This window comes from Oryctolagus cuniculus, chromosome 6 (assembly GCF_051225735.1).
Source record: "Oryctolagus cuniculus isolate XC-2025 breed Fujian yellow rabbit chromosome 6, ASM5122573v1, whole genome shotgun sequence".
Classification (NCBI taxonomy): Eukaryota; Metazoa; Chordata; class Mammalia; order Lagomorpha; family Leporidae; genus Oryctolagus; species Oryctolagus cuniculus.
The window spans coordinates 68622395-68643778 of NC_142872.1; the positions used below are offsets into that span (position 1 = coordinate 68622395).

At 50.3% G+C, this 21384-nt stretch overlaps 2 protein-coding genes across 4 annotated transcripts in view; one reads left to right on the forward strand and one right to left on the reverse strand.

Moving 5' to 3' along the window:
• Positions 1-18778, reverse strand: part of CANX (calnexin) — a 57675-nt gene extending 38897 nt beyond the window's left edge. Inside the window, exons 1-3 of one of the 3 annotated variants that reach the window (XM_070076511.2) lie at positions 18646-18771; positions 14405-14481; positions 13506-13550 (exon numbers count right to left, since the gene is read on the reverse strand). In XM_070076511.2, the coding sequence (XP_069932612.1) occupies positions 13506-13550; positions 14405-14425 (66 nt within the window). In that variant the 5' untranslated portion in view covers positions 14426-14481; positions 18646-18771. Of the gene's footprint in view, positions 1-13505; positions 13551-14404; positions 14482-18645 lie in introns of all 3 variants that reach the window. The other 2 variants (XM_070076513.2, XM_051833807.3) reach the window with 2 other exon arrangements.
• Positions 16925-18873, forward strand: CBY3 (chibby family member 3). The gene is made up of 2 exons (XM_008275012.5): positions 16925-17112; positions 18185-18873. Exons 1-2 carry the CDS (start codon positions 17040-17042, stop codon positions 18832-18834), a joined length of 723 nt encoding a protein of 240 aa, XP_008273234.4. The 5' UTR covers positions 16925-17039; the 3' UTR covers positions 18835-18873.
• The last annotated feature ends 2511 nt before the right edge of the window (positions 18874-21384 follow it).

A 21384-nucleotide genomic window follows, 5' to 3' on the forward strand; every position in this document is an offset into this window, starting at 1 on the left:
GGACTAGCAAAGTATGCAGGGTTTCTGCAGGTGGAGAGCTGGAGGAAGGCTTCTTCAGATAAGGGGGAAAAGCAGACACAAAAGCAAGAAAATGAGTACTGTGTGTTTGGGGACACCATGGACGAATGTTCTGACTGGAGGGAGTGATGGAGGTCAGCTCAGAGTTGGGTTGAGACCAGCCCTGGAAACCCTATCTAGAAAGAGGTGTTTAGATTTGGCTCTTGATTTGGCCGTTTTAAAAGTATTATTTCACTACAAGAATTATTCCAGGGAAGTCTGAAAGACTGTAAGGCTTTGAGGCCAGTTAGAAAGCCACTTCCTGAGGCCCAAGATTAGGGAAGGGCAGGGTATATAGAAATAAAAGCATTAATGTGGATGCTAGGGGCTGGCACTATGGTGTATCAGGTTAAGCTGCTGCCTGTGGTGCTGACATTCCATATGGGTGCCTGTTCGAGTCCTGGCTGCCCCACTTCTGATCCAGCTTTCTGCTAATGTGCCTGGGAAAGCCCACAGAAGATGGCCCAAGTCCTTGGGCCCCTGCACTCACATGAGAGACCTGGATGAAGCTCCTGGATCCTGGCTTCAACCTGGCCCAGCCCTGGCCATTGAGGCCATTTGGGTAGTGAACCAATGGATGGAAAATTCTCTCTCTCTCCCTCTCTTTTAGCTAAAGTATATAATGTTCTTCAAGGGTGAAACAGAACAAAACCATGGGAAATTAGGTTTTTCTTTGATAATCTAAAAGGTAATTTGAGGTATTAGACTATTTTATTGATGGAAATCATCATTTCCTATTTTAGATGTAGGAGTGGGAGACTGAGTTAAATATATCCTGACTATGATATAATCTGCAGGATGCTTTTCCAAATAAATTATTTATATCCATATGCATATCCTTTGACCCAGAAATGCCACCCCTGGGAGTGTGTGTGTGTGTGTGTGTGTATAAAGATTTATTAATTTGCTTGAAATTAAAGAGTTACAGAGAGAGGGGGAGAAGGGGAAGAGAGAGAGAGAGAGAGAGAGAGAGAGATCTTCCAATGACCTGGTTCACTTCCCCTCACAGCTGCAATGGGCAGGGCTGAGCCAACACAAAGCTAGGAGTCAGGAGCTTTATCCAGGTCTCCCACGTGAGTGGCAGGGGCCCAAGCACTTGGGTGATCTTCACTGCTTTTCCCAGGCCATTAGCAGGGAGCTGGATCAGCGGTGGAGCAGCTGAGACACAAACGAGCACCCATATGGGATGCTGGCATTGCAGGCATTGGCTTTACCACTATGCCACAATGCTGGCCCCTGTCTATATCTCTGAGCTATTGATGATGAATAGATTGAATACATCCACTACATACCCAGTACTTGTGTATATAAAAAAATACACAATGATATGCATTGCAGGACTGTTTGCAGTACCACTGTTTGCAGTGATGGCTACAATCTCACCTACCATCATAGAAAACTGGTTAAATAAAAAACAGGCCATCTAGAAAGTGGCTCTGCATTGTTGGGAAACATGAGGTGAGCACCCACTAGCATACTGGTAGGTATGATACGGAATGACCGCCAAGATTTGGTGTTACGTGGAGATGCACTGAGTGAAGTAGGCTTCCTTTCATGTTGAAAAGGGACACGATTCTCACACATATGAGCTCAGACAAACAAGCTTATTGGAAAGATGCACAAACTATTAAGAGTGGTTGATGTGGAGAGAGGGCCTAAGAGTGGGAGCAGTGAGGAGACATTTATAATAGGCATGGATTTCGCTTTTAAAGATTTATTTATTTGAAAGAGTTACAGAGAGAGATCTTCCACTCACTGGTTCACTCCCCAAATGGCCACAGCAGCTATGGCTGGGCATACCAAAGCCAAGAGCCAGAACTTCATCTGGGTTTCCCACGTGGGAGCAAGGGCCCAGGGACTTGAGCCATCTTCCACTGCTTTCCTAGGTGCATTAGCAGGGAGCTCGATGCAAACTGGAGCCCCTGGGGGATGCCGGCGCTGCAGATGGCAGCTTAACCCGCTACACCACAGCACCGGCCCCATGCATGTATTTATTTATTTTTAAAGATGTATTTATTTGAAAGAGTTACAGAGAAAAGGAGAGGCAGAGAGAGAGAGAGGTCCTCCATCCGCTGGTTTACTCCCCAATTGGCCCCAAAGGCCAGAGCTGTGCCGATCTGAAGCCAGGAGCCAGAAGCCTCCTCCAGGTCTCCCACGTGGGTGCAGGGGCCCAAGAACTTGGGCCATCTTCCACTGCTTTCCCAGGCCATAACAGAGAACTAGATTGGAAGTGGAGCAGCCAGGACTTGAACTGGTGTCTTATATGGGATGCCAGCACTGCAGGTGGCGCTCTACCCGCTACGCTACAGCATTGGCCCCACATGTATTTATTTATTTATTTATTTTTATTTGATAGGTAGAGTTATAGACAGAGACAGAGAGAAAGGTCTTCCTTCCGTTGGTTCTTTCCCCAAATGGCCACCACGGCCGGTGCTGCATCGGCCCGAAGCCAGGAGCCAGGTGCTTCTTCCTGGTCTCCCATGCAGGTGCAGGGGCCCAAGCACTTGGGCCATCCTCCACTGCTTTCCTGGGCCACAGCAGAGAGCTGGACTGGAAGAGGAGCAGGTGGGACTAGAACCCGGCACAGACGGAGGATTAACCAAGTGAGCCATAGCACTGGCCTCCCCACATGTGTTTATTTTAAAGAAATCATAAATTTCAGCTTTTGTGCTTAGGTTTAATTTTATTTTCTTTTGAGAGGGAGAGAGAGAGAAAGAAAGAGACAGAGTTGCCACCTGCATTAGCTAGGGGTGGCAGGAACTAGCTCCTGGCTAGCAGAAGCCAGGAACTCAGTAACCTGTGTCTTCCACATGGGTGGTGGGAACCCAAATACCTGAACCACTTGACGCTGCCTCCCAGGATCTGCATTGGCTGAAAGTTGGAGTTCAGAGCCAAGTCCAGGCACTCCAATGTGGGATGTGGGCATCATAACCTAAACACATAGGCCCCTGTGCTTAGTTTTTCAAGAAAGATAGTGTATTTAAAATGGCCATGAACAAAATCGATCCATTCACCCATAATATCCAGCGTCTCCTAGCTCAATTTGTCACTGCACCCTTCCCCCAAAGCCATCCTCATCCCTCATCCCTGCTCATCCCCACTCTCCTTTGTTCCTTTGTTGAAGAACCTGGACACACAGTGAGAGGGAGCACTCACATTTCCATCTGGTCCTTTCTCACTGGTGGAGGCAGTGGCCACTTCTCTATGCCCACACTAACTTGCCCCGCTGTTGTCAAATAGACAGGCAAAAAAAAAAAAAAAAAGAAGTAATTATATTCGCTGAAATCTCCCTAGAGAGAATAAACATTTTTTTTTTTTTTTGACAGGCAGAGTGGATAGTGAGAGAGAGAGACAGAGAGAAAGGTCTTCCTTTAGCCGTTGGTTCACCCTCCAATGGCCGCCACGGCTGGCACGCTGTGGCCGGCGCACCGTGCTGATCCGATGGCAGGAGCCAGGTACTTATCCTGGTCTCCCATGGGGTGCAGGGCCCAAGCACTTGGGCCATCCTCCACTGCCTTCCCGGGCCACAGCAGAGAGCTGGCCTGGAAGAGGGGCAACCGGGAAAGAATCCGGCACCCCAACCGGGACTAGAACCTGGTGTGCCGGCGCCGCTAGGTGGAGGATTAGCCTATTGAGCCGTGGCGCCGGCCATTTTTCATGTTTATTATCCATCTATGTTTCTTCTTTTGTGAACTGTCTGTCCCTGTCATCTGTCCATTTTTCTATCACAGCATTTGTCTTTTTAGTATTCGTTTCTAAGAAATCCTTATGTATTGGGTTATTTGCTTACTTACTACAATTTTTTCCCATTTCCTTATGAACTTTTACACTGGGGTCTCTTTCTGATGATAAGGAACAGACATGTAATGAGGCTACTCAGGGAAAGCATGCTGGACAGGCTGAGACCCAGAGAGGGGACGAGGAAGTTGCCTCACCCAGGGCATCCTGAGTGGGGAATGTGATGGAGACCGCTCTTCCTGTCTCTCACAGCTACCTGCCATCCGCTCCCCCTCCCTTCTTCCTCCGCCAGGAACTTCCACTCACTAGTTTATACAGCTTGATATGCCTGACCACTCTCCTTTCCATGTTGGCCCCAGGGCCAGGACCAACTGGAGTTTTCTATGTACTTAGGATAACACGTCCCGAACTCTGCCTTGTGGAGTCACCTCCCACAATGCTTCACTTCACCACTGAAGTCTCTTACAGCCCCTGCTCTCCTCTTTCCTGCTGCTTTGGACGGATCACTCTCTTGGACTGCTTGAGTCCCTTATTCTGGATTTGAATCTCCTGTTTGCTCAACCCCTCAGTGCCACATTTTGCTTCTTTTTTTTTTTTTTTTTAATAAACTTTTAGGGGCCAGCATGTGGCATAATGGGCAAAGCCACCACCTGCAACGTCAGCATCTCATGTGGATGCTGGTTGGCGTCTCCGCTGTTCTACTTCTGATCCACTCCCTGCTAATGGCCTGAGAAAACTCACAGAAGATGCTTGGACGCCTGCACCTGTGTGGGAGACCCAGAAGAAGCTCCTGGGTCCTGGCTTCACCCTGGCCCAGCCCTGGCCATTGTGTCCATCTGGGGAAGATCTCTCCTCTCTCTGTAGCTCTTTCAAATAAATATATAAATCATTTTCAAAAATAAGCTTTTAAATTTTTTAAGTTCTTTGCATTTTTATTTAAAGGCACAGAATGACACACACACACACACACAGATCGAGAGAGAGATCCTCCATCTGCTGGTTTACTCCCCCAAATGCCCACAACAGCCAGGGATGGGCCAGGCGCAAATCAGAGGCTGGAATTCAATCCATGTCTCCCATGTTGGCAGCAGGGACTCAAGTACTTGAGCCATCACCTGCCGCCTCCTAGGATAAACATTAGCAGGAAGCTGGATCAGAAGTAGAGTAGTCTGGGGCCAGCACTGTCGCATGGAGGGTAAAGCCGCTGCTTGTGGTGCCCGCATTCCATATGTGCACTGGTTCAAGTCCCAGCTGCTCCACTTCTGATCTAGCTCCCTGCTAATGAGGCTAGGAAACAGCAGAAGATGACCTAAGTCCTAAGGCCCTTGCATCCAAGTGGGAGACCCAGAAGAAGCTCCTGGCTCCTGGCTTTGGTTTTGGGGAGTGAACCAATGGATGAAAGACACCTCTTTCTCTCTCTCTCCCTGTAATCCTGCCTTTCAAATAAAGAAAATACATCTTAAAAAATAATAAGGCTGGTGCTGTGGCGTTGTAGGGTAAGCCTCCGCCTGTAGTGCCTATATTCCATATGGGTGCCCGTTCAAGTCCCGGCTGCTCCTCTTCTGATCCAGCTCTCTGCTATGGCCTGGGAAAGCAGTGGAAGATGGCCCAAGTCCTAAGGCCCCTACACCCACGTGGGAGACCCAGAAAAAGCTCCTGGCTCACATCAGTGAGCCTGAGGTAAGGGCCTAACAGCAGTGGACACCATGGGGGGAGTTTGCATGGGTGCCAACACCAGACAGGAGCCAGACAGCCTCAGAGCTGGGCTCACTCTCCCGGGGAACTGACTCAGGGGCTCATCAGAGCTACGTTTTTATCCCTTGAGTGGCAGTGACCCCAATGACCTGAGGACTTTACCCCAGACCCTGCCACCTCCCAACACAGCCACACTGAGGACCAGGATTCCAGCAGCACAGGAACCTTTGCAGGACACACCACATCCAAACCACGGTGCCCATAACCACCCTCATTGTGAAGACACACATCTTCACTTCCCCAAAGTGTACCTTCTGGAGTTCTTTCTTTCCTCGACTGCACATATATATTGTCCAATGGCTCTTCCATCAACTGAATTCAATTCTGACGCTAACTCCAGAGGTCAAGGGTTTGGTCCCACAAGACTGCCCTCACTTCAGATGCCAGCTACAAAGGGGTGCCCGGGCTATCCGCGTTGCTGTCAGGCAGACAACAAATTCCGGAGTTTACACAACAGACTCACCAAGCTCAAGGAAGTGCTTCATGCATGCTTGCTGGTTATTAGGGCGGTGCAACTCAGGCACAGCCACAAGGGACATACAGGGCAAGGGGTGGGGTGCAGGGCACAAGTTTCCTGCCCTCTCTGGGTGTGCCCTTCTCCCTGTTCTACAACTGTTGTTCTCCAAGCCCCAACCTTAGGTCTGTATGGTGGTTTAACTATGTAGGCACAATTTATTCATTGTTGACCACAGGTGACTAAACTCAATCTCCAGGCCCCCACTCTACCCACAAGGCAGGGATGGAGGGAGGCAGGGGTTGAAGGTTCCAAGCCTCTAACCATGTGGGTGGTTCCTTTGCTAAGGAGTCTCCAAACTGAAGCTTTCTGGGGGCCACCAGTAATCACCCTCATTGGCTCAAACCCAGGAATGGTGGGAAGCAGCTTCTTATGAATTACATAAGAGACTTGTCACTTGGGAAATTCCAAGGGTTCCTGTTGCATAAACCCATAACCAAACTGTTTTAGTTGTTTACTGCATTTACACCCATTCCCAATCCATCCCCTAATCTGCTTTCTGTTACTAGAGATAAAATTTGTCCTTTCTAGAACCTCTTACAAAGAGAATCTTAGGCACCAGCACTGTGGTATAGTAGATAAAGCCACGGCGCAGTGCCAGCATCCCATATGGGCGCCAGTTTGAGTCCTAGCAACTCCATTTCCAATCTAGCTCTCTGCTGATGGCCCTAGAAAAGCAGCAGATGATGGCTCAAGTGCTTGGGCCCTTGCACCCACATGAGAGAGCTGGAGGAAGCTCCTAGCTTTAGCCTGGCTCAGCCCTGACCATTACAACCATCTGGGAAGTGAACCAGTTGATGGAAGATCTCTCTCTCTCTCTCTAATTCTGACTTTCAAATACATAAGTAAATCTTTAAAAAGGAAAAAAAGGAATCCTATAGCATCCAGTAGCCCCACCCCCACCCTTTATCTGCGGTTAAGCTTTCTGTGGTTTCGGTTATCTGCAATCAACTTCAGTCCAAAAACACTACGTGGAAAATTCCAGAAAAAGTGAGTTTTAAACCCCTTTAATTATAACACAGGGTTGTCATTTTTTATTAGTTATTGGTTAATCTCTTACTGTGCCTAATTTATACATTAAACTGTTATCATAGGTATAATATATACACAGGAAAACACAGTCTACAGGGTTTGGACTCTCCTCAGTTTCAGGAGTCCATGGGATATCTTGGAACCCATGTCCCATGGATAAGGGATGGACTGCTGCACAGCATTCTGTGTCTGGCTCCTTCGAGTCAACACACTGCTCAGCGTCACTCATGCTGTAACAATCCTCAGTGGTTTGCACCTTTTCATTGCTGAGCATAGGAGCTATTCTACTGCATCACTCTACCACAGCTGACCCACTGCCCAGGTGACAGACGCCTGAGCTGTTTCTAAATTTTGGCTATCAAGATATAAAACTACCATGTACATAGTAGACAACTCCTTGTATAGACATGGATTTCACTATTCTCTTAAGAACCTGACATCGGGGGCTGGCGTCGTGGCGCAGTAGGTTGATCCTCCACCTGTGGCGCTGGCATCCCATATGGGCACCAGTTCTAGTCCTGGCTTCTCCTCTTCCAATCCAGCTCTCTGCTGTGGCCAGGGAAAGCAGTAGAGGATGGCCAAAGTGCTTGGGCTCCTGCACCCACGTAGGAGATGGGAAGAAGCTCCTGGCTCCTGTCTTCGGATCGGCGCAGCTCCAGCCATTGTGGCCATTTGGGGAATGAACCAAGAGAAAAAAGACTTTTCTCTCTGTCTCTCCCTCTCACTGTCTGTAACTCTACCTCTCAGATAAATAAATAAAATCTTAACCTGATATTGTCCTTTCTCTCAATTTACAACCTGTAAATTGGTAGATACAAGTATGTACTGGAAAACACTGCATAATTTTATTTTTTAAATCAATTTTACATATTTTGATGGCAGACACAGAGACAGAGTGTGCTCTTCCATCCACTTGTTCACTCACCAAATGCCCACAACAGTGCAGGCTGAAGCCAAGAGCCCAGAACTCAATTCAGATCTTCCTTGGGGGTGTCAAGGATCCATCAACCTGCCGCTTCCAAAGGTGCACATTAATAGGAAACAGGAGTTAGAAACAGCGCCAGGACTTGAACCCAGGTGCTCTGATGAGGGAAACCAACAACCTACAAGGATTAGTGTTACAGGTTCATGTGGCATAGTAGGCTAAGCTTCTACCAGCAGTGCCATTTTCCGATGTGGGCACTGGTTTGTATCCTGGCTGTTCCTCTTCAGATCCAGCTCTGTGCTATGGCCTGAGAAAGCAGTGGAAGATGGCCCAAGTCCTTGGGTCCCTGCACCCGTGTGGGAGACCCGGAAGAAGCTCTTGGCTACTAGCTTCAGATTGGCTTAGCTCCAGCTGTTGTGGTCATTTGGGGAGTGAGCAAGCAGATGGAAGACCTCTCTCTGTTTCTCCCTCTATCTGTAACTCTACCTCTCAAATAAATACATAAAATCTTCAAAAAAAAAAATCCCAGTTCCCAAGCTGTACTTTAGAACTCTGTCAGCATTTCTGGGGGAGAGCCCAACCATTTAAGAATGAAAATAGGGGCCAGCGCTGTGGGGCAGTGGAATAATGGCCTGGCCTGAAGCGCCGGCATCCCATAAGGGCGCCAGTTTGAGACCTGGCTGCTTCACTTCCCATACAGCTCTCTGCTATGGCCTGGGAAAGCAGCAGAAGATGGCCCAAGGACCCACGTGGGAGACCAGGAAGAAGCTCCTGGCTCCTGGCTTCGGATTGGCACAGCTCCAGCTGTTGCGGCCATCTGGGGAGTGAACCATCGGATGGAAGATCTCTCTCTCTCTCTCTGCCTCTCCTCTCTGTGTAACTCTGACTTTCAAATAAATAGATAAATAAATCTTTTTTAAAAAATGAAAATAATTAAGTGAATTGAAAACCATTGAAAGGAGCTGGCGCCGTGGCACAGTAGGTTAATCCTCTGCCTGCAGTGCCAGCATCCCATATGGGTGCTGGTTCTAGTCCCGGCTGCTCCTCTTCCAATCCAGCTCTCTGCTGTGGCCTGGGAAAGCAGTAGAAGATGGCCCAAGTGCTTGGGCACCTGTACCCACATGGGAGACTGGGAGGAAGCACCTGGCTCCTGGCTTCGGATTGGCACAGCTCCGGCCATTATGGCCATTTGGGGAGTGAACCAGTGGATGGAAGACCTTTCTCTGTCTCTCCCTCTCACTGTGTGTAACTCTGCCTCTCAAATAAATAAATAAATAAATAAAATTTAAAAAAAAAGAAAACCATTGAAAAACAGAAATTAGTAACTCTATATCAATAATAAATAGATAGGGTCCGGCACTGTGGCGTAGCAGGTAAAGCTGCTGCCTGCAGTGCTGGCATCTCATATGGGTGCGGGTTCAAGTCCTGGCTGCTCCACTTCCAATCCAGCTCTCTGCTATGGCCTGGGAAAGCAGTAGAAGATGGCCCAAGTCCTTGGGCCCCTTCACCCAGGTGGGAGACCTGGAAGAAGCTCTTAGCTCCTGGCTTTGGATAGGCACAGCTCTGGCCGTTGCAGCCAACTGGGGAGTGAACCAGCAAATGGAAGACCTTTTTCTCTCTCTCTCTGTCTCTCCTTCTCTCTATGTGTAACTGTCACTTTCAAATAAATATCTAAATCTTTAAGAAAAAATAGATAGATCAAATAATAGGGAGAAAGGTAATCTGGCTTATTACTATAAGCCAACTGGAATATGAAGTGAGTGTTAGAGTTGGAAAACTAACATTCTGCCACCATTATGGTAAAGATTGGATCAAGTAAGAATCACAAATGGATGTAAAATCTAGGAGAAATTTTTTATAAGCAATAGAATATTTGCATGTTCTTAACTTGTCTATGTAGGGGCTGGCATTCTGGCTCAGCAGGTTAAGCCTCTGCTTGTGACACCACCATCCCGTATGGGAGCACTGGCTCAAGTCCCAGGTGCTCTGCTTTCAATCCAGCTTCCTGCTAATGTGCCTAGGAAAGCAGTGTAGGATGGCCCAAGTCCTTGGGCTCCTGCTACTCACATGGGAGACCTCAATGGAATTCTAGGCTCCTGGATTCAGCCTGGCCCAACCATTGCAGCTATTTGGGGAGTGAAATAGTTGATGGAAGGTAATATCTCTCTCTGTAACTCTACCTTTCCAATAAAGAAAAAAAACTAAAAGAAAATTAATCCACCAAAAATCTTGTTTAAAAATATATATATTCATTTACAGCTCTCATGTAAATATAAAATCACAATAAATTTATAAATTTAACTATACAACAAAATAAAACCCCTAACATTTAGGGGCTGGCTATCGAATTGGGTTAACCTGCCACCTGCAACATCAGCATCCCATGTTGCTGGTCCAAGTCCCGGCTGCTCCACTTCTGATCCAGCTCCCTGCTAATGCACCTGGAAAGGCAGCAGGAGATGGCCCAAGTGCCTGTGTCCCTGCTACCCACATGGGAGATCTGGGTAGAGTTCAGGGGTCCTGGCCTAGGCCTGGCCCAGCCTTGGCTATTGAGGCAATTTGGGGAGTGAACCAGTGGATGGAAGATCTCTGTCTCTCCCCCTCTCTGGACTTTACCTTTTAAATAAATTAATGAATATATATTTTTGAAGTGTAACATTTTAACAGGGTAACAAAATGTGTTTTTCATAGAAAAGAATGCTCTTTGGCTGTGATCTGGTCCCCATGTCCACGGCAGAGTTCAGCCAGCCTGTGTTCTCTGCCGGGCCATGCTGCACAGTCCCAGTCTACTTCCCATTCTCCTGCTGCCTTTGAAGTCTTTCACTCACCAGTGGAACTCACGGCTCCTGTGCCTGCTTGGCTTCCTTCCTCCTTCATCAAGCTTCACTATTCAAAGCCAGACGCAGGTTCTCAGGGTCTCTGGCACTTTGTGCTAATGAGGTGGCAAGCCAGGGGACACAGAATATGCTGTATCAGTCAGCTTTGTGTTACTACAACAAAACACCTGAAGCAACTTACAGAATAACAGAGGTACTGAGCTCACAGTTTTGTGTAAGAGAGGTTCAAGTCCAGGATGGGGCAGCCCCATTGGTTTGGGCCTCTGCCGAGGCCAGCTCTTCATGGAAGGAATGCACTGGGCATGAGTGGTTCCCTCTACAGCCAGAAAGAGGGAGAGATCAGACCCCTGTCATCCCCTTCAGGCAGTCCCTGGTCACCTGGGGACCTCCCATAGGTGCCTCCTCCTAAAGGCTTCACCACTCCCAACAGTGCTGCCCTGGGACCAAGCCTGTGACACCTGGGCCTCTGGGGAGCAGGCAGCATCCAAACCATAGTAGAGGCAGCAGAAATTTATTTTCTCTGAAAAGAGAAAAAAAATTTTTTCATAGAGTTTGCAGATTCCAAGGCACATCTGTGGGTGTTTGAAGGAACACTGGCTTGGGAGCATCTGGGGTAGCAGCACCAGGGCATGAGGGACAGCAACCACCCCTGCTCGACCCAGGCCTCTTGCAGCCCCTTCCCACTCCTGTCAACACCAAGCTCAGCAGAGAAATCACAGGATACACTGAACACGGAAAAGCCTAAGTGAAGACTTTCCTTCCTGGATAGTTCATGGAAACAGAGGAAACTGAAAATCACCATGTACCACTGCTGGTGCCCATGACTGACCTGAAGTCACTAACTGCACTGTTAGTGAGAGTAACCTTAAAGCACACACAGTGTGGGGGCTGGTGTTGTGGCGCTGCCTATGGCACCAGCATCCCACATGAGCACTGGCTCGAGTCCTGGGTGCCCTCTGCTTCTGCTCCAGTTCCCTACTAATGCACCTGGGAACAATGGAAGATGGCTCAAGTGCTTGGGCCCCTGCACCCACGTGGGAAACCCAGATAGAGTTCCAGGGTCTTGGCTTCTGCCTCCCCAGCCCCAGTCACTACCCCCAGAAGCTACTTGGGGACTGAACCATTGAATGAAAGATAGATCTCTTTCTTTTTCTCTGTGACAAATAATTACATAAATCTTAAACACAGACACATACACACCATCAAAGAGAACGGGCCCCTGGTTTGTTTAGACTGTTCCTGGGCTGGGAGTCCAGGTTCATTAGATGACCTTCTTCTTCTTCTTCTTTTTTTTTTTTTTTTTTTGACAGGCAGAGTTAGACAGTGAATGAGTGAGAGAGACAGAGAGAGAGAGAGAAAGGTCTTCCTTCCGTTGGTTCACCCCCCCAAATGGCTGCTACGGCCGGCGCGCTGCACCGATCCAAAGCCAGGAGCCAGATGCTTCCTCCTGGTCTCTCATGCGGGTGCAGGGCCCAAGCACTTGGGCCATCCTCCACTGCCCTCCTGGGCCACAGCAGAGAGCTAGACTGGAAGAGGAGCAACCAGGACAGACCCCGGCACCCCAACCGGGACTAAAACCCGGGGTGCTGGTGCCACAGGCAGAGGATTAGTCTAGTGAGCCACAGCGCCGGTCTCAGATGACCCTCTGAAGACTGGTGGGAGCCCCCAGCGATGAGAAGAGACAGAGCTTTGAACAGTGAGCAGGAGGACTTGGTTATGGAAACTGATATCCTAATTCTAAAATTTATATGAAAATACAAAGAACCTAGAAAGCCAAAGCAATCTTGAAAAAAATTTTGGGGAGATTTACACTACCAGATATTAAGACTTATTGTAAGCAACAATAATTAAGAAAATAGGGCATTGGTGCCAGAATAGAGAGGCCAAGGGAGAGACCAGAGAGCAAAGGGGCAGGCACTTGGTCCAGTGGTTAAGACGCTGCTTGGAACACTGACATCCCATCAGAGCGCCAGAGTTCAAGTCCTGGCTCTGTTTCTGAGTCTAGCCATTTGGAGAGTGAAGCAGCAGAGATCTCTCACCCTCCCCACCTCTGCCTTTCAAATATATGAAACTGGTTTCTTCTTTTTTAATCAATTAATTTATTTGAAAGGCAGAGTTATATATACACACACATGTACATACACAGAGAGAAACCTTCCATCTACTGGTTCACTCCCCAGATGACAGCAGTGGCTGGGGTTGAGCCAGGCCTAAGCCAGGATGCCTGGATCTCCATCCAGATCTCCCATGTGAGTACAGGAACCCAAGCACTTGGGCCATCTTCTACTGCTTCCCCAGGTGCATTAGCAGGCAGCTAGACTCAGAGTGGAGCAGCCAGGACTCAAACTTGCTCTGATATGGGATGCTGGCGTCACAGGAGGCAACTTAACCCACTTTGGCAGTCACAGTGTTGGCCCCAACAAGTTTCTTTAAAAGTTTTTCTAAAAGAATAGAAAGCCAGATCCACACATACACAGTCACAGGATGACACCTGCAGACAGGGAGGGAAATGCCAGTCTTTTCTATAAATGGTAGAGTCAATTTGACATCTGTATGAAAATCAACATATAAACAAAAGGGAGACAAACATAAATTGTAAAGCTAAAACCATAAAGTCTAGGAAAACAGAGGAGAAAATCTTATTTACCTTAGGCTTGGTGACAGTTCTCAAATATGACACCAAAGACCTGACCTATAGAAGAAAAAAAAGCTGATAAATTGGACTTCATCAGAATTTAAAAGTTTTATGCTAAAAGACAAGCCACAGAGTGGGAGGAAATAACTGCAAAACATGGCTGACAAAGGACTTTAAAAAATAATTGTTTGAAAGGCAAAGTGGAAGAGAGAGAGAGAGGTGGATGGAGAGACAGAGTAAGAGAGGGAGAGAAAGAATCTCCCATCTACTAGTCTACTCCTCACATAGTGAACAGCTGGGGTTGGCCCAAGCCAAAGTCTGAGTCTCCACTTGGGCCACCTTCCACCGCCTTCCCATGCACATTAGCAGGAAGCTGGACTGGAAATGGAGCAGCTCGGACTTGAACTGGTGCTCTGATATAAGATGTCCCACAGCACCTGCCTGTCCCCTCCCCCATCCCTTCACATACACAAAGGACTTTTATCTCAAATTAAAGAACTGCAATTGGGGGGGGGGGGCACTGTGGTATAGCGGATAAAGCCACCACCTGAAGTGCTGGCATCCCATATGGGCACTGGTTCAAGACCCAGTTGCTCCACTTCCAATCCAGCTCTCTGCTATGGCCTGGGAAAGTAGTAGATGGCCCAAATCCTTAGGCCCCTGCACCCATATGGGAGACCGGGAAGAAGCTCTTGGCTCCTAGCTTCATATCTGCGCATCTCTAGCCATTGCGGCCAATTGGGGAGTGAACCCTCTGATGGAAGACCTCTCACTCTCTCTGTCTCTCCTTCTCTGCGTAACTCTTTCAAATAAATAAATAAATCTTTAAAAAAAAAAAAAAGAACTACAATTCAGTCAGACAGATAATTCAAGGCCAGCATTGGGGCACAGCAGGTTAAATTGCCACTTACAATGTCAGTATCCCAAATCATAGTGGGAGTTCAAGTCCCAGCTGCTCTGTTTCTGATCCAGCTCCCTGCTAATGCACCTGGGAAAGCAATGAAGATGGCCTGAATACTTGGGCCCTTGTCACTCACATGGGAGACCCAGATGGAGTTCCTGGCTCCTGGCTTCAGCAGCTGTGGCCTGGATCGGTCACGGCTATTGTAACCATTTGGGGAGTGGACCAGTAAATGGAAGATTCTCTTTGTCTCTCTTACCCTGCCTTTAAAATAAATATTCTTTAAAAAAAAAAACCAAGACAAATAATTCAACCTTTTAAATGGGCAAGACTGGAACGACTGCTTCATCAAAGTGGGTAACATAAAGGCATGAGAAGATGCCCACCATTATTAGCCGTTAAAGAAATGCAAATTAAAACCACAGGACTACAGTGACTAAAATTAAAAAGGCTTACCATACACATGCTGCTCAGGCCACGAAGGAACAGAAACTTCTGTTCACGGTTGATGGGGACACGGTACAACTATCTTTGGGAAAAGCTTGCCTCCGTCACGAAACAGCAAACACACACCTGCCATCCCATCTAGCCATCATGCTACTAAGCCTTTAAGCACTGGTCCACACAAAGACTTCTACAGACGGGCCTATGGAAGCCTTCACTGGAGTAACCCCAAAGCAGAAAGCAGCCCAGATTTCCAACAGCTGAACAGAAAATCAAACGCTGTGGTGTTTTCATAAAGTGGAGCAGTACTCACCAACGAAAAGGAAAGGATTGTCGATAAAGGTGACAACACAGGCAAACAAAAGAATGCCCCTGCAGGAAGCTGATGACACAAACTACATGCTGAACAATTCTAGAAAATGCCATCAAAATACGTAGTGATTGGAGTAGAGAAGACTTCTCCCTCGAGGTATTGGGTGTCTTAATGTCTTGATTCAGAGGATGATTTCACTCAATAAATTATCAAACATGTTGAATTGTACATTGTAAATATATAGACTTGATTTTATCAATTATACCTAAATTAAACTGTGAAAGAGGGGCCAGCATGGTAGCTCAGTGTGGGTTAAGCCGCTGTGTCACAGGCATCCCATACGGGCACCAGTTCCAGTGTCAGCTGCTCTACTTCCAGTCCAGTTCCCTGCTAATGTGCGAATGCACTTGGGAAAGCAGCAGACGATGGCCCAAGTCCTTGGGCCCCTGTACCCACATGGGTCCTGGCTTTGGCCTGGCACAGCCCCGGTCTGTAACTCTGCCTTTGAAAGAAATACTTTTTTTAACAAAACAAAAAAATTATTCAAGAAGTGTTCCATGAGGTGGCACTCCCCTGGCTTCTGAACTTCCCCGGAGCTGGGTCCTACCCCTGCAGGGCCAGGAGGGCCCCGAAAGCGGCCCCAGGCGTCAGCAGTCAAGGGGATGGTCTCATCAGGTGGGGCTGCCTTCACTACCTACCACTGCCCCAAACTCGGTGCTTGTCTTCTCACAGACGCCCAGTACCTTCCTGCCTCTGGTCCCCAGATCTGTATGGGGCTGGGGTCTCTTCATCATGCAGGTCTCAGCATGAATGTTAAGCGCCTTCTCTGAGCACCATGTCTAGACCTGTTCCTACCCCAAGTCACTTTCCATATTTCCCTGTGTGTTTTTTTTAAGTTTTTGTTTTTTTTTTTTTAATTTGAAAGGCAGAGTTACACAGAGGCAGAGGCAGAGGCAGAGAGTCTTCCATTCACTGGTTGACTCTCCAGATGGCCGCAACAGCCGGAGCTGAGCCAATCTGAAGGCAAAACCCAGGAGCTTTCTCTGGGTCTCCCACACGGGTGCAGGGGCCATCTTCTACTGCTTTCTCAGGCCATAGCAGAAAGCTGGATTAGAAGTGGAGAAGCCGGGACTTGAACCCGTGCCCATATGGGATGTTGGCACGGCAGACAGCGGCTTTACCTGCTACGCCACGGCGCGGGCCCCTTTCCCTGTTTTATTTTCCTAACTGTACGTTATCACAATCAGAAACCCTTACCCATTTAGCAATGTCCTGCCATTTTTACTAACTATTCTCTTCCTCCCCTGTCCATGCTGTGGGCTTCCCACCCAGACCCCCATTACCAGTGGGGCACCATCCCAGAGCTTCCCTTGCCCAGGAGGAACTGAATGGGGGCAGTGGGAGGTAGGGAACACAGCAGGGGTTCCCTTCCCTGCAGGGGTCCTCACGGGAGCTCCTGTGAGCAGGCTAGCCTCCAAAGCCCTTGCTTGGTAGCTTTCCGCCAGCTTGTCCTGCTGCCCTCGCTCCCTTCTCCCGAGACCACTTCCTCCATGACTCACTCAAGCAAGAACTGTCACCAGAGGAACTATCTTGTTAACCCCCCTAGAAGACATTCCTGTCTGCCTATGACCACCCCCACATCCCACTCCCCTGTCAAGAACGATAAATGACAAAGAGTGAGGATGATGAGAATGGAGCTTAAGGGGCCAGTGTACCCCTCACTCTCCTAGAACTGTGCCTGCAGCTCAGTGTGTGCTCAGTAAATGCACTGAGTGAGCGCAAGAGAGACAGGGAGACAGCCCAGGTCTGCAGTCAGCACTCCTGTGTTGGGCTGGCCTGGCATTGTGAGTCGTACAGCAGGTAAGACAGGAAGCAAGCGGGGTCAGAGATGGGGCCAGGTTTGGGACCGCAGCTGGGCAGCTCGGCACCTCCACCACATCTTCCAGGCGAGGGGCGAGCCGGTAAGGTTATCGGGAAGGGAGTCCTCTGGGAGGACACGGCCTGACGGGTGGGCCTGGCTGTGGGTTGCCAGGTACTGTCTCCCTGAACCAGGGGCACAGTTGGCCTCTTGCCCAGCTTTGCCTGAGGATGCGCTGGGTTAATGAGAGCGCGGCAGAGGGAGCCCTGCCCGCAGTTCTCTCTTCGCCCACCATGAAAAACAAGGACACACGGCTCCTTCTCTGACACAACAGTCAGCACTCACCAGGGGAAGGGAAAGGCAGAACAGGTCTCGGCTGTTATCTGGACTTCAAATTCCTTGAGGGTGTGGTCTGCTCACAACAAGAATACTCCTGTCTCGGGTGCCCAGGCCCTTAAGCACAAGTCTAGGCAGGGCACCCAGCCCAGATGGCACTGGGCACACGTCTGTCCTCCCAGCTGGACCAGGAGCACCCAGAAGGCAGGCACAGGCTGTGCTGGGGTCCCCTGCCCAGATCAGGGCCCGGCACAGAGCAGGTGCTAGTTCAAGATGGTCAAATCTCTGGATCTTGTGAGCAGCGTTTATGCACAGAACCTGGATCGAACCCTCAGGCATTCCTCTTACCAGGGAATGAAGCCTAATTTCTGAGCCAGCCTGCACAGCGCCCTCACCTGGTGGCACCTGTCACCTGGTGGTGACACCTTTCGGCGTCCTTTTCTATTTTTCGGGGCACCAGCTCCCCTGGGCTGCTGGTCCCATTTGGAACGGGAAAGCCTTGCCTGGCTCTTCACTCCGCCTGGAAGCGCCCATCATCCGTCCGCAATCGCCCTGGCAGAGCCTTCCTCCTCTTTCTAAGTCCAGGCTGCTAGTCCCTCGTCTTCCACCCACAATCCATGCCCAGTCCAGCTCAGAGAGTAAGGCCCCGTCCCCATCCCCATCCCCAGGGCCCGATGCTGCAGAGCGATCTGTGGGGGCAGGGACTCCGGTCGGGGGTGGGGGGGGGGGGGGAGGGCGGGTGTGCCAAGCTGGGTTCCTCGTTGGCCCTACTGTGTGCCGCGGGCCCGGCTGTGAATGGGGGTGGCTGGCTCTCACCGGGGACTCCTGCTCCCCGACAGTGACCCTGGCTTGCCTTCATCTTTCGGGACCCCGCGGCTGCCTTGTTCGGCACCTGCACGCCACTCAGAAGCGGCCCCACCCAACGCTCGTCCTGGCAGCCTTCGAGTGCCTGGCCTCGAGCCACCCCAGCCGCCTGTGGGAGCAGCTGCGGCAGTTCTGGGCCGACAACTTCTCGCGGCGCTTCTCGCCTCGGCGCCCGCCGCTGCGCCGCATATCCTCCATGTCCACCTTCTACCTGCTCGACCACCGCACACGCCAGGCGGAGCTGGGCCTCAGCTACGGCGCACCGCGCACGCGCCTCAACGGCGAGGCCTTCGTGTTCCGAGGCGGCCGCTGGACCGCCGAGGGCTCGGGGGCGGGGCCACGTCCACGGCCGCCACTGCCCTCCGCGGCTCTGTCGGGCTGGAAGGCGCAGGTGCAGCAGGTGCGGAGCCAGGTGCTGGTGGAGGAGAACAACTACCTGAAACTGCAGCAGGAATTGCTCCTGGACATGCTGACGGAGACCACGGTGCGCATGCACATGCTGGAGCAACAGTTCGAGCCCGAGGCCAGCCCCGCTACCGCGGCGCGCGCCTGGCAGGGGACGCGCAAGCGCGACGCCGCCAGCGCGGTGCTGCGGCTCGAGCCGCGCGCGCTGGAACCGCGGTGACGCAATAAAGCCCGTGCCGCGCACGCGCGCCTTGCCCTACTCGCTGGTGGCGGCTGTGTCGGTGCGGGTCGCGTGGGGTTGGGGCCGGGAGTGCTGCCCGAGGCAGCAGGGCCTGGAGGGTGCTGGGCTGGGAAGGCCTGGGTTGTGGAGGAGGTGCAGGGGAGGTGCTCCAAGATCCTGGCTCGCGGCAGACCGTGCGGGGATCCGGGCGGCGGGGAGTGGTGTCCAGGCTGCCCGACGGAGCAAGGGTGAAGACTGCCAGGCTGGGCGTGGATGGGGCGAGGGTCGAGGACTTTACACTTCTGCTCCAGGTGCCGGTGGGGGGGGGGGGCGGGGGGCGGGGTGAGAGCGCGAGATTCCTGGGGAACCTTGGGCCCTGGCTGCCTCCCATCTCTACCTGTGCTGCTTTTTGGAGCGGAAGGTGGCGCCTCTGTTAAGGGCCTCCGTGTCTCTCTCTCACACACACACACCCCACCCCACCCCACCCCCCTGCCACGGAACGTTTGCGTTTGCATTAGTTGCCGGCTTCTCAGTGTTTGCAGATGTCGCCTAAAAATAAATCAGCACTGGGGAGGGAGCTGTGGCACAGCAGGTTAAGCTCGTTTGCAGCACCAACATCCCATATGGATGCTGTTTCCAGTCCTGGGGCTGCTCCACTTCTTATCCAGCTCCCTGCCAATGCGCCTGGGAAAGCAGCCGAGGATGGCCCAAGTGCTTGGGCCCCTGCATCCACGTGGGAGACCGGAGGAAACTCTTGGCTCCTGGCTTTGAATCTGCCCAGCTCAGGCCATTGCAGCCATTTGGAGAGTGAACCAGTAGATGGAATAACTCTCTTTTTCCTCTGCCTCTGTAAATTTGCCATTCAAATAAATAAATAAAAATTAAAAAATAAAATAAAAAATTTTTTAAACCCAGCATTTTTCCTGCTCTCCTGAAAAATTCAGGAAGACTTGGCCTGAAGACTCCACGCCTTGGAGTACAGACAGTCCACACTGGCAATGTCCACATTCTGTAGGACTCAACCATTTTTTTTTTTTTTTTAAGATTTACTTGAAAGGCAGAGTTAGAGAGAGGAGAGGTCTTCATCTGCTGGTTCACTCATCAACTGGCCACAACAGCCAGGGCTGGTCCAGGCTGAAGCCAGGAGCCATGAGCCTCTCTTCCAAGTCTCCCATGTGGGTGCAGGGGCCCAAGCACTTGGGCCATTTTCTGCTGCTTTCCCAGGCACATTAACAGGGAGCTGGATCAGAAGCAGAGCAGCTGGGACTCGAATTGCCTCATGTATGGGATGCAGGTGCTGCAGACGGCAGTTTAACCCACTGTGCCACGGTGCTGGCCCCAGGCCTCCACCATTTCACTAGGGCGACCTGCAGACCTATGAAAGAGGGTGGGGTCCCGACTTGCTTTCTGAAGACCAAACTACTGCTTCGTTTAAAAATGTGTACTTAAATTCTGCAAGACGACACAAAACCTGTCATTAGACACTTCAAAATGACACCTCTGGGGTAGGTTTGGCATAGCAGTTAAGGTGCCTGGGCTTGAGTCCTGGCCCGGCTCAGCACCCTGGAAGGCAGTGACGACTGAAGTAGTTGGGTCTCCGCCACCCATGTGAAGGACCCAGATTGAATTCCCAGCTTCCAGCTTTGGCCCAGTCCCAACTGTTGCCAGCAGTGGATGGAAGATCTCTGTCTCTCTGTCTTCCAAGTGAATTGAAAATAAATGTTTATAAAGGGTGAATCTGTGAATTTTACTACACACAAAAAATTAGTAAAAAAGAAGGCGGGATACATAAAAATATGAAGCAAAAATAATATGTGGCATGATAAAATAGCAAAATCATAAAGGTGATCCAAGAAGGCCTAAAGTTTAGGGAATGGTGCTTTGGTCAGATGGTTTTAAGCCAGTGGCAGTTCTGGGGTAGAGAAGAGAACCCCCCTGGCCGACAGGGAGCAGGAAGTAGGGTGCCCCACAGGCCAGGGTGGGCCTAGGCAGTGGTGTCCAAGTAGGGAAAGAGTCCACAGTAAATGGGCCAGGATGATCTCGAGATATCTGCTCTGGAATTTCACTCCCTGGCCCTGCGCCTGCTGTGGCAGCCAAGTTCATTCTCCAGAGGAGAAAAGTGACAGAGCAGAAGCAGGAGCAAAGGACTGTGGCTTCCTGCCTCCTGCACCTCAGAGCTTTGCAAAAATATTCCGGGTGGGGCAGAGGAGGGCGAGTGTTTTGGCATAGCATGGTAAGCCACTGTTTGGGACACACACAATCCATTCGGAGTTCCTGGTTCAAGTACTGGCTATTCGGCTTCTGAGCCGGCTTCCTGCCTCCTGGGAGGCAGCACACTGATAGCTGAGGTAACCACCCTTGTGGGAGACCTGGCTGGAGTTCTTGGCTCCTGGCTCTGCCTAGTGGGGGAGTGAACCAGCAAATGGAAGATCTCTTTCTGTTTCTCTCTCTCTCTTTCATTGGCCTTTCAAATAAGTAAAATTTAAATTTAAAAAAATGAAATTGAAGGGAAAGCTTTGGCCCTTGAAAGACTTGGAAGCAGCAATATTG

Coding starts and splice junctions, on each gene's coding strand:
- CBY3 (XM_008275012.5), top strand. CDS start 17,040: ATGGGGCCAGGTTTGGGACCGCAGCTGGGCAGCTCGGCACCTCCACCA. Junction 17,113..18,184: donor TCCAGGCGAGGGGCGAGCCG/GTAAGGTTATCG, acceptor GCTCCCCGACAG/TGACCCTGGCTTGCCTTCAT.